The 11,940-nt window shown below is 39.3% G+C and overlaps 1 protein-coding gene across 1 annotated transcript in view; it reads left to right on the top strand.

The window, feature by feature from the left end:
• Positions 1-11,940, top strand: part of SMARCA2 (SWI/SNF related, matrix associated, actin dependent regulator of chromatin, subfamily a, member 2) — a 105,803-nt gene that overhangs the window by 26,486 nt on the left and 67,377 nt on the right. The window contains exons 6-8 of the mRNA XM_029959033.1: positions 5,145-5,271; positions 6,612-6,785; positions 7,012-7,185. Coding sequence (XP_029814893.1) covers positions 5,145-5,271; positions 6,612-6,785; positions 7,012-7,185 — 475 coding nt within the window. The remainder of the gene's footprint in view (positions 1-5,144; positions 5,272-6,611; positions 6,786-7,011; positions 7,186-11,940) is intronic.

The following is an 11,940-nucleotide window of genomic DNA, read 5'->3' as shown; positions in this document are numbered from 1 at the left end:
TTGTAGCCAAGTGGGGGTTGGTCTCTTTTCCCAGGCAACTATCAGCAAGACAAGAGGGCATGGTCTTAAGCTGTGCCAGGGGAGGTTTAGGTTAGATATTAGAAAGAAATTCTTTGCAAAGGGAGTGATTGGGCAATGGAATGGGTTGCCCAGGGAAGTGGTGGATTCTCCATCCCTGGAGGTTTTTAAGATGAGACTTAGTGCCATGGTCTAGTAACCACGGCGGTAGTGGATTAAGGGTTGAACTTGATGATCTTGGAGGTCCTTCCAACCCAGTTGATTCTATGATTCTATGGTTCTCTTTTGCTACTATTTTTCCTCTCTTTCCTTACAATGTAGAAAAATTATTATTTTAAATTATTAAACTGTCTTTATCTCAACCCACAAGTTTCTTTCATGATTACTCTTACCCTTCTGATTCTTCCTGCCATTGTACTGGGAATGGGGAAAGAGTGAGGGAGCTGTCTGGTGGTGATTAATTGCTGGCCAGAGTTAAACCGTCAGTGACTTGAACATGGTTTTCTGGACTAAGAATGTGAAGTATGCTGCTGAAGAGACAATAATTTAGTGCCAGCTCATGGGCTTTGTGATAAAATGTTAATTCTTGATGTGTTTGACCATTTCTCTTGTTGTATGCACACCTCTCTAGTGCTTAACAGCAGATTTTGTGGGAGGATCATGCTACCATATATACATTTTCATTTCGTAAGGGGTCATGTACATGATTTATATGTTAGAGCATGTTTTACACACAGAACAGTATTGTAAACATGAAATATTTTAGTTTTAGCTAAACTTTTGTAATTTTCCAAAATTGCATTTAATTTTTTTTCAAGTGATAGCTATTTGTTTTTCCTTTCATTGTTACTAGGGAGTTACATGGTTTGTTTCATCAAACAATTAATCAGATAGGCATTTAGAGGTACTTAGAAGTTTATATTAGTTAATCACATGTTAAATAGACCAGTACAGATGGATAAACAGTAATGCAGCTATTAAAATATTGTGGAATCTGAAAAAGCTTTGAATCTAATGAAACATCAGCAGACTGATTTTTCTCCCTGTAAAGCCTTGATCTGACTATAAAAAGGGCCCCAGCATATATTAACAAAGAGAAAGAAAATGGAAAGTTAATGTTGCTGTCAAATTCACAGAGTTGTCTTGTGTTGTTGTGAAATGAGATTATATGATAATTGTTGTTAATCTGCCTGTGACTAAAGATGGATAAAAAGAAACATAGATATTTACAATTCTTATCAGTATAAGAAGTTTAAATGATTCTTGTGTGGAGAGCTGTTAAAATTGTGTTCCTTTAAATCTGGTCAGAATGAAAAATTCGTACCATGCTGTAGTTGGTTGACCCTGGCTGGATACCAGACACCCACCGACGCAGCTATGTCACTCCCTTTCTCGGTTGGACAGGGGAGAGAAAGTATCACAAAAGTTCATGAGTTGAGATAATGACAGGGAGAGATCACTCAGCAAGTACCATCACAGGCAAAACATACTCAAATTGGAGATGCTAATTGAATTTATTACTAACAAAATCAGAGCAGGATAATGAGAGGTAAAATAATTCTTAAAAGCACCTCTCCCCCACACTTCCCTCCTTCCCAAGCTCTTCCTCCTCTCTCCCAGCGGGAAATGGGGATTATGGTCAATCCATCACAGGGTTTCTCTGCTGCTGCTCAGGGAGAAGAGTCTTTCCCCTGCTCCAGCCTGGAGTCCTTCAATGGGTGACAGTTCTCCATTAACTTCTCCAGTGTGAGTCTATCCCACAGGCAACAGTTCTCCATGAACTCCTGCAGTGTGGGTTGCTCTTCCATGGGGTTCCCCACAGGGTCACAAATCCTACTAGGAAACATACTCCAGTGTGGGCTCCTCTCTCCATGGGTCTGCAAGTACCTGCCAGGAGCCTGCTCCAGGGCCCATGATTTCACAACCCCGTCTTGAGCATCCACCTTCTCCAGCATGGGTCACCTCCATGGGCTGCAGGTGGATCTCTGCACCCCTGTGATCCTCCATGGGCTGCAAGGGGACAGCCTGCCCAATAACTTTTTTTATTTTCTTCTTAAATATGTTATCACAGAGGCATTACTGTTATTTCTGATTGGCACACCCTTGGTCAGTGGCACATCTGTCTTCGAGCTGCCTTGCATTGGCTCTGCTGAATGTGGGGGATGGTTCTGGTATTTTGTCACAGAAGCCCCCCCTGTAGCCCCCCTCACTACCAAAACCTGGCCTCACAAACCCAATATGCATGCTTTTATAAAACTCTCCTTAATACTTTCTTCAAAATAAAGTGCTGCTTTTTAATCTCAGTGAATAGCTGTCTTAAAGATAATGATGTCTTTCATTTAAAGTTGTTCTATTTTGTTGAAAGCCTTTTTTCCACCTTCTCATTGCTAGATAAAAAGTAATACACTTGGTAGTGTCCTGTGTAGATTGTATGTGATTTCTTTCTGTTACCTGCAAAGTATCTTCTTACGTATCTTCCTTGCTTACTGCTAGGCATTCCATGCCAGACAGATTTGAATGTAGAACTATAACCTCTGCTGTTGACCCCAGTTAATGAGGAAGGGATGTGCATCACTCGTTTTGCCAAGAGGTCTCTGTGTAGATTCCCTACCGCTTTCTACATGACGAATGTAAAATTCTGAACTGCAGAGATTAATTAAGTACATCCTTTAAATGGTGAGGTTATATCCTTCAAATAATTACAAAAAGCATCTAGGAAAATTTTTTTCTTTGGATTCTCTTTACCTAATAGCTATTAGCATTTTTCCGTGAAGATAGCAACAGTCCAACACACTGCAGTGATTTTCTTTAAAGACTACAAGGTGGCTGTTTGGAGAAACACCTCGGTGTTTGTTACCAGATTCTTTTAAAAATCCTACTGACTACTGGAGAAAACATGATTACTATTGCTACTATTGTTAGTAGTTTAGAAGTATATATTATATACTAGGAAAGTATGAAATTAAACTTCAAAATGTGTTCCTTTTTTTTGTTTGTTTCATGTATGTAACCCATCCAGCTGCCATTTTTCATTATTCTTCCATACATACTCCATAGATTTTCATTAGTATTCAAAGGTTTTTGTTCATTTTAATAAAGAACTGGCCTAGTTTTCACTCAGAGTTTTTTGAAGTAATATCTCTACTGACTTAGAAATACTGATTTTTTTTTGTTCCTATTCCTTCCCCCTTCTGGGTTTTAAAAGGAGGGTAATCACCCACAAAGCATAGAAGTGTCGTCGTTTGTAGTACAGACCATTTCAACATATGAAGGAAAACAGTTGAAGGAAAGTTACCCTGAAAATACTAATCTGCCTTATAATTTAATAATGAAATTTCATGTGCATTTATTTCTGATCAGCTTTTTTATAAACTCAAATTGAGAAAAACAAAGAAAATATTAGCACTGTGAGGGATCTTTTTTCTATATGGGTGAGGACTGCATAGTGTGATGATGGGACATAATAAACACACTCTATGAGCTTCGATTATGTTTAGCCATATCTCAGGAAATATGTGTATATGGATTTTTATTAATAATTTTGATGACAGAAATGTACAGCCCAACCCAACTTCGGCAATTGCTTGAATTTCTACTGTGTAAACTTTTACGTTAGCAGGCACTTCCACATATTTTGTACCGAGAGTTAAAGTAACAAACCAATTCTGACAGAACTAGTAAGTCAGCATTTCAGTTCCATGTTTGTTTGGAGGTCATCTTACTGTTAGTTACCTAAAATCGTAAGGTGTGTTGGAAGAACCTAAATTAACTTTTCTGTGCTCATCCTCATGTATAGTACAAGAAGGAACACCCAATGCTAAGAAGAATGAAAAAAGAAATTGAAAATTGAAAATTTCAGTTGCTTTACTAAGTTCACAACTCAAAAGAGAAGTTTGGAAAGGTTGTGACCGCTCCCTTAGGGTTTCATTGAAGTCAGGGAAACTGCAACTTGTCTGTAACTGTTTTGTAGGTGATAGTTTCAGGAGAAACCTTGCAGCTGTTTGGGAAGGAAAAACAGTAATAAATAATTGTTGTGATGCATGATTGCATCGATGTGTGGAGAAGCAACAGGTAGAGCACGCATCAGAGATTTAGAACAGCATTCTTCTCTTACATCTTGACTGCTTTTATATATGAGTGTATGCTGCAGAATCAGAATCACAGAATATACCATGTTGGTACATTTAGTCTGCAAGAAACCACTTAATTCTCAAGACTTTGCATCCTTAGGTGCACTAAAATCTGTTCTTACTGACTGGAATGCCCAGTGACAGATGAAGTTGTACGAAATGTGAACTTTTTTTAGTGTAGAACATATACTGGAAATAAGAAAATAAGTCAGTGTCATTTTCTGAATGAAGACTTCTGCAAGAATAATGGGTCTGGACAAATATTTGCAGCTTTTGATGGAACTTTCTCTAATTAGGAACTAACTCTTCCTGATTAATTTTTCAGTCTCTATGAAAAACATTACTAATGTAATTCTGCTTCAGTTTTTTACTCTCTTGAAGACAGCAACTTTCTGTCCTGCAGTAATGCAGCATTGCATCTTTTTTGTTGTTCCAGGAACTTCAGAATTCTTCTGGTAATATTAAAATAGAAAAAATCCCAAGTTCTGTCTGTCTTGTCGATTACTCTCTCCCTCTCTCTTGAATTTGCAAATGAATTCCAAAACAGGTTGTAAAGGAGGAGTTTGATTTATAGTGTAGCAGTTATGTAGCTGCGACTACTAACAAACTTGTCATTTGTCAATAAAATAATGAAGTAGAATTCCAGATATTTAGGGAAGTGCTCTCCATGTCATCACTGACTATGCTGTGCATAAAATATCAAAGAAGCTTGAAAGCAGAATCTTGAATAGTATGTGTAAAATGAAATTCCCAAGTTTCTTTTCACGTACCTAATTTTAGTCAAAATGAAAAGAAAGGCCAAAGGGCATATTCATTATTTGATAATTTTCAAAGTGAAAAAGAATACCCAATGTCATCTTTGCAAAAACCTGTTGGTTCAGACATATAAATGTGGAAGATAATTTGTCTATTTTTACAATATAATTTTTACCATAAAATTTTAGTAACAACTAGCATATTTTTCCTGGTATCTTATCCAATTTTCTATTTGATTAGGCTTCAGGCTCGAATTGCTCACAGAATCCAGGAACTGGAGAACTTACCTGGTTCCCTGCCCCCTGATCTGCGAACCAAAGCTACAGTGGAATTGAAGGCACTTAGATTACTGAACTTCCAGCGCCAGGTAATGCCTTTTACTTGAGAAAAATTTCGTAGCAGTCACAACCAAACATGTTTGTGTAGCAAAGACAAAACTGGAAAGAGATTTTGCAGCAGTGCTAAGCCTAAGAAGATTTTCCATGAGAGCAAACTTAGCCAACAACCAGGTCACATAAATGTTATATTTTATTTTTTAATAAGCTCAAATATTTTTTTGTTAATAAAAATGTGCGAGTATTCTTTTTGCTTCCTGCTTTATCACAGAATCCCACAGAATCACAGAATATTCTGAGTTGGAAGGAATAGCAAGGATCATTGATTTATCTTCTAATCTGAAGTAAAACCGTAGAACTGTGTCTTTCATAATGAACATAGCATTGGCACAAAAACAAAATAAGTGCTGGACGGGCTGCAAGTTGATTTTAGCACAGATCTCAATAGACACATCTTTCTGGACATACTTCATATTTGCTATGAGTCTCCTTGTTTTAAGAAGAGTTGTCTGTTGGTGGGATGTGTGTGGTATTTCTCTGTGATCTGTTTTCAAGATTTCTGTTGTGGCACAGACTTTAAAAATTAGGCATAACAAGATCATACATAAGATTTAAGTTGGATGTTGAGTGCACGTATCAGCAAACAAATCTCAGAAAAGGAATCACACTGCCAGACTCTTCTGGGCCTCTTGCTGTTGGCTTTTACAGCTAGTTTGGAAGAACAGAGAGAGATGCAGTTTGGCAGGTCAAGCAAAATACTTCCTGACAGAAGCCTTGGCAGTAGTTATACCGTGATGTCCAAGTCTTCCTTCCTTCTGCCCTTGGCACTCCTTTGTAATGAAGTTTTGTCAGAGGTCAGATGAAAAGCAGCAGGCTTTTCCCTGCTCCACTGCTGGCAGTACTCTTCCAAGCCCTTTATATTTACCTCTCCCACCTATCTTCTTTGCAGCTGGCAATGAAACAAGTTGTCAACTATGTTCAGGTGCAGCACTAGAAAAGGTGTGATATATCTGGTTCGTTTGTGTTTTACGTTGATGGTATAAGATGTTGGCTGACCGTTTTCATTGCAGCAGGACAGTTGTTTCCAGCATCTTGTAAATTGGGAAGAAACAATGATTAAGAGGGATTAGCACTTTTGGCTGTTCTGTGGAGGCTTAAGATTTCTTTAGGATTTCTTTAAGATTTATATAGCTTTTGCAACTGTATAAATGCTGTATCTTTTCAGAACTGTAATGAAAAGGGAAGAGGAGGCTGGGATATGTTTTGGACTATTATTGTTTTATTCTGCCAGAACAGTGTTTAAAGTTGTTTCTCCATGTATTAAAAATTATTCTGGTTTTTGAGTGGTTTGGGGTTTTTTTCCCACTGGTAGCTGAGACAAGAGGTAGTGGCCTGCATGCGTCGTGACACAACACTGGAGACAGCACTGAACTCCAAAGCCTACAAACGAAGCAAGCGCCAGACTTTGAGGGAGGCCCGCATGACAGAAAAGCTTGAGAAGCAGCAGAAGATAGAACAGGAGAGGAAGCGTAGGCAGAAACACCAGGTATTTTAACTTAGTAGGTGTTTGCCCCATGGCAAAAATGCGCCTTGATTTGTTATGTGGATCTTCCCTTTCATGTATCTTATTTACCTTTGGAGTTTTTTGACTAAAAAAACTCCCAACTGATGTGATAAGTAATTGTAAAATTATAAGATTGGAACTTCTTTATTTCTGATGTCAAATCAGGTGCTATGTCAGAGTGCCTGCGCTGACTTGTTTCTCTTTCTAGGAATACCTGAATAGCATACTGCAGCATGCTAAAGATTTTAAAGAGTACCACCGATCAGTCGCTGGGAAAATTCAGAAGCTTTCTAAAGCTGTGGCAACTTGGCATGCCAACACTGAACGAGAGCAGAAAAAAGAAACAGAGAGAATTGAGAAAGAAAGAATGAGGAGACTAATGGTAAGGAGTGGAGGAAGGAGTATGGTTATTTTAGTTAAAATTACGTACTGTATCGTTTTAATATCCTTATACAGTCTCAGTCACACCCGTGTGTTTCCTTTGCAAAGTACTCTGTAATGCAAAAAGTATAAACCTAAAACTGCCACAGTTTGTTTATGTATGTTTCTATTGATGGTAATGAATGTGATATTGTTCAATTTAGCGTATGGCTCCTTCTTCTTTAAGATTTTTGTAGGAATAATTGGAGTTTTTTAGTGACGTGAAAACTTAACACAGCGATTTCTGAATAACATCAGCTTAATCTCATTAACTTCATATCTTAACACTGTTATATAGTTGCAATGGTATTGGTCCATTTTACAAATACTGGACTGTATTTTAATTCTAGGTTTATAGTTTTGAAGATTCCATATGATTCCATAATTTGTTCATGGCATTGCTCCACAATTTTTACTTAAAGCTTTTCCCAAATGTAAAAATACCTAACCAATAGCGATAATGCTTCAGGACCGTAGTCGTTCCTATTTTATAATTTTTCCATCCTTAAACCTGCACAGTATCAGTTGTGTCATTGGACAGAGTAATATGGGCTTATGTGTAATCATGTCTTTGCAGAACACTGTGGAAACAGTCAGGGGGCTGCCTGCATTTCAGGAGTTAAAATAATTCCGGAATTTAAAGTGTAGACAGATCAATGTGTACGCACACATACATTAGCGACTGGGGTTGGAAAAATTGCTTCATGACATTGTTCAGATCTATTTTAACATTTTATTAAGATTTTACTGACGTAGAACGGAAAGGAAATTGACAAGCTTACTTCATAACTTGGTGGCAGAAAACATTGAGTATCTAATAGAGGTGCAGATGTAATGCAAAACGCTACTCCCTGTCCAGAATCTCTTCCCACCACGAACATGGACTGAACAATTTGGTTTTAAAAATCACAAAATGAAATGTGGATATAATTAAATGTAAAAATGATAAAAGCCTTGAAATAAAAGTTCATGCAAAATGTAAATTAAGAACCTGCATAAGAGAATAACAAATATGTAGATCCTAGAGCATTCTTGAAAATTACATAGTAATCAGATCTATAGATCATGGCCAGTCTTTGCAAACGAAGATTTGGGAAAGGTCTCCACCCACGTTTGCTACAAGCACACTGGAGATACAGGGCTTTGCAAATGTGGGTAAGGCCTTCGAGCCTGCGCAATGGATTTTTTAGGTGAGACACAGTGTGCACTGAACTGAACCTACCCTTTCATAGAGATAATCACCAGCAGTTTGTCTAACCTAGCTCATAAAAATGTTAATTATTAGCAAAAAAAGAGCTGATTTAAAATAAAAGTAATATTGGTATTTTAGAAATATTTTTGTACATTGTGAGGTTGAGCTTATCTCAAATCAAATGTGCAGTATGATAAGTAATAAAGATATCCACTGCTGGAAAGTATGAAATATATTTGAATATCAAGAAATGGTGCAGTATACCAGTGCTTCCAGATAATCAATGCTTTCTCCTAAATAGCCTTCACCAAGGCTGTGGTTAATTTCTTACCACACATACAGGACTTCACAGGCATTTTCAGTTTAGTGTTTTGCACCTGATGCTCAATTAAATCCTTCTGCAAAAGCAGTCTATGTTTTTTGTTAATGGGGTTGTTTTGCCTATTTAGTTTTAGTCCAGTTGTGATAAATTTTGAATTTGCAGATGTGTACTAGCATTTTTTTTAAAATGTCATTTGCCCTCAGATGCCTGGTATGGTTTGTGACAATGTGCTGTGTCTAAAACTTTTTGCATATCTTTTCAGGAATGTTGAATTCATTCCACAAATTGACCTTCATTTTCTGTGATTAGAAATGATGATTGTCCCAGCTCATTAATATTAATAGACATATATATATCATGTGCAAAAATGGGCATTGGTATAATTTAGAAAAATACTGTCAAGACAATCTTAAATGTATAGAAGAAGTACCTTGTCTAGATTACAAAGACTGTGTATTCAGTAGTATTAGTAACAACATGATAATGATAATTTATTTTTTCTGAAGCCTTGGGTTTTGAGCATTGTAGTTTTGGTGACTTGAACATTATAACAGAATTTTGCAAGCAGTTTTGCAAGCTCAGTTTGAACATTACAGGTTTTCTTGCTGTCTGCAGCTCTTGTGTCTCTCTAGAAAGGCAGGAGATCTCCAAGAGTTTTTTGAAGTATTTTTGCTTGTGTTTGGTTTTTTAAGGCATTGTATACTTCCCTTATTTGTTGTTTCAGCCAAAATTGGGAAAGGCACCTCTGTTGCTTTCCATTTATTTTTCTGACATGCTACATTATATCTTCACAGCACATGAAAATAATATTCCTGGTATGTCTTACTTCTGACAACACACACAGTTCCATAAGGATGCAGGAAGACTTAGAGATAGGGGTTATCTGGTGAATCATGTTTTTGATAGTGACCTCTATCAGAGGTGAAATAACACCAGAATAGAACGATGGTAGATAAATACGCCCAAAATAAAATTTTCACAAGATGCCTAAAAAAAATGATCTGTATTCATACTGGAAGAAGGACTAAATGCAAGTTCACATCCAGCTCCCATATGGGTTCTTCCTCTTGCTGGGCTACCCGTACTTCATGTCTTTGAAAAGTCATCTCTGTAGGAGACTCATCAAGCATCTCTGTTTCAGGACATTGCAATCTGCCTGATGGAGCATTGATTTTATTTTCCTCCCTTGCCTGTTAAAACTGCTGTAGATTTTTTCAGTCCTGAGGGGAGGAATTATGTAGAATTATGGAGTCTCTGAATCTCAGAGTCACTCAGGCTGTGAGGGAGCTCTTTAGACCAACCACCTTCTCAAAACAGTGTTAACATCGAGTTCCAAATGGGTTTCTCAAGGCTTTTTTAGTCATGTCTTGAAAACCTCTAACATCAGAAATGGCAAAACTTCTCTGCCTGTTCAGGTCCTTCTGAGATGCAGCCCAGCCCTCGAGCATATTGACTGGTATCCCCCAGTTTCATTTCATCTGCAAACTTGACTGGAGTGCCCTCCATCCCTTCCTCTGTGTCACTGATAGACATGTTAGACACAATGTGACCCAGGATAGACACCTTTCGTTTCCCTTACTGTTTTCAGATGAAGTATGACCCTCTGCCACTCTATGGAGAGGGACTTGGGAGTATTGGTGGATGAAAAGGTGAACAGGACCCAACAATGTGTGATTGCAGCCCAGAAAGCCAACCATATCATGGGCTGCATGAGAAGAAGTGTGGGCAGCAGGTTGAGGAAGGTGATTTACCTCCTCTACTCTGCCTGTTGGAGACCCCATCTGGAGTACTGCGTCAGTGTCTGGCATCTCCAGCATAAGACAAGATATAGACCTGTTGGAGCGAGTCCAGATGAGGGCCATGAAGATGATCAGAGGACTGGAGCACTTCTCCTATGAGGAAAGGCCGAGAGAGTTGGGGTTGTGCAGTCTGGAGAGGGCTCTGGGGAGACTTGTGGCAGCCTTCCAATACCTTAAGAGAGCCTGTAAGAAAGCTGGAGAGGGACTTTTTACGTAGGCATATAGTGCTAGAACAAGGAGTAATCGTTCTTTGACACTGTCCCCCACAAGATTGTCCTGGAGAAACTGGCTGCTCATGGTGTGGACAGGTGCACTGTATGGGGGTGAAAAACTGGCTGGATTGCCAGGCTGAGAGAGTGGTGGTTAATGGAGTTACATCCAGCTGACAGCTGGTCACCAGTGGGGTTCCCCAAGGCTCAGTACTAGGGGCAGTTCTGTTTGATACCTTTATCGATGATCTGGATGAGGACACCCTCAGGCAGTTTGCAGAGGACACCAAGTCAGGCAGGAGTGTTGGTCTGTTGGTGGTAGGAAGGCCCCACAGCAGTATCTGGACAGGCTGGATCAGTGGACCAAGGCCAGTGGTATGGGATTCAACAAGGCCAAGTGCCAGGTCCTGCCCTTGGGTCACAACAACCCCAGGCAGCACTAGACGCTGGGGGAGGAGTGACTGGAAAGCTCCCTGGTGGAAAACGACCTCATAGTGCTGGTCAGAAGCAGCTGAACATGATCCATCAGTGTGCCCAAGTGGCCAAGAAGACCAGTGACATCTTGACCTGTATCAGCAATAGTGTGTCCCGCAGGACCAGGGCAGTAAGTGTCCCTTTGTGCTCGGCACTGGTGAGGCAGCCCTTCAAAAGCTCTGTTCAGTTTTGGGTACCTTGAGGTGCTGGATTCTGTCCAGAAAAGGGAAATGGAGCTGGTGAAGGGTCTGGAGCACAAGTCTTAGGAAGTGCAGCTAAGGGAGCTGAGGTTAATTAGCCGGGAGAAGAGGGAGGCTCAGCAGGGTCTGAAAGTACCTGAAACCATCTGAAAGTAAGTTGTAGCAAGATGGAGATTGGTCTCTTCTCCCAGGTAACAAGTGATAGGACAAGCAGAAACGGCCTCAAATTGTGGCAGGGGAGGTTTAGATTGGATGTTGGGAAAAGGTTCTTCACTGAAAGGGTAGTCAAGCGTTGGAACAGACTGCCTGGAGAGGTTCAAAAAACATCACTCAAGACTTGTGTATCTAACTTCCTCACCCTCACTAATACGTAAACAGAAAGCTGCTTTCATTGAAAGCAAACAGACTTTCTGGAATCACAGAATATTCTAAATTGGAAGGACCCACAAGAGTCCAGCTCTTCAGTGAATGGCCCATAGAGGGATCAAACCCATGACCTTAGGGTTCTCAGAGTCACTCAG

Source organism: Manacus vitellinus, unplaced genomic scaffold, assembly GCF_001715985.3.
Source record: "Manacus vitellinus isolate BGI_N305 unplaced genomic scaffold, ASM171598v3 scaffold_18_pilon, whole genome shotgun sequence".
In the NCBI taxonomy this organism is placed as follows: domain Eukaryota; kingdom Metazoa; phylum Chordata; class Aves; order Passeriformes; family Pipridae; genus Manacus; species Manacus vitellinus.
The sequence above is the reverse complement of the archived record's forward strand: the minus strand, read 5'-3'. Positions and strand labels throughout refer to the sequence as shown.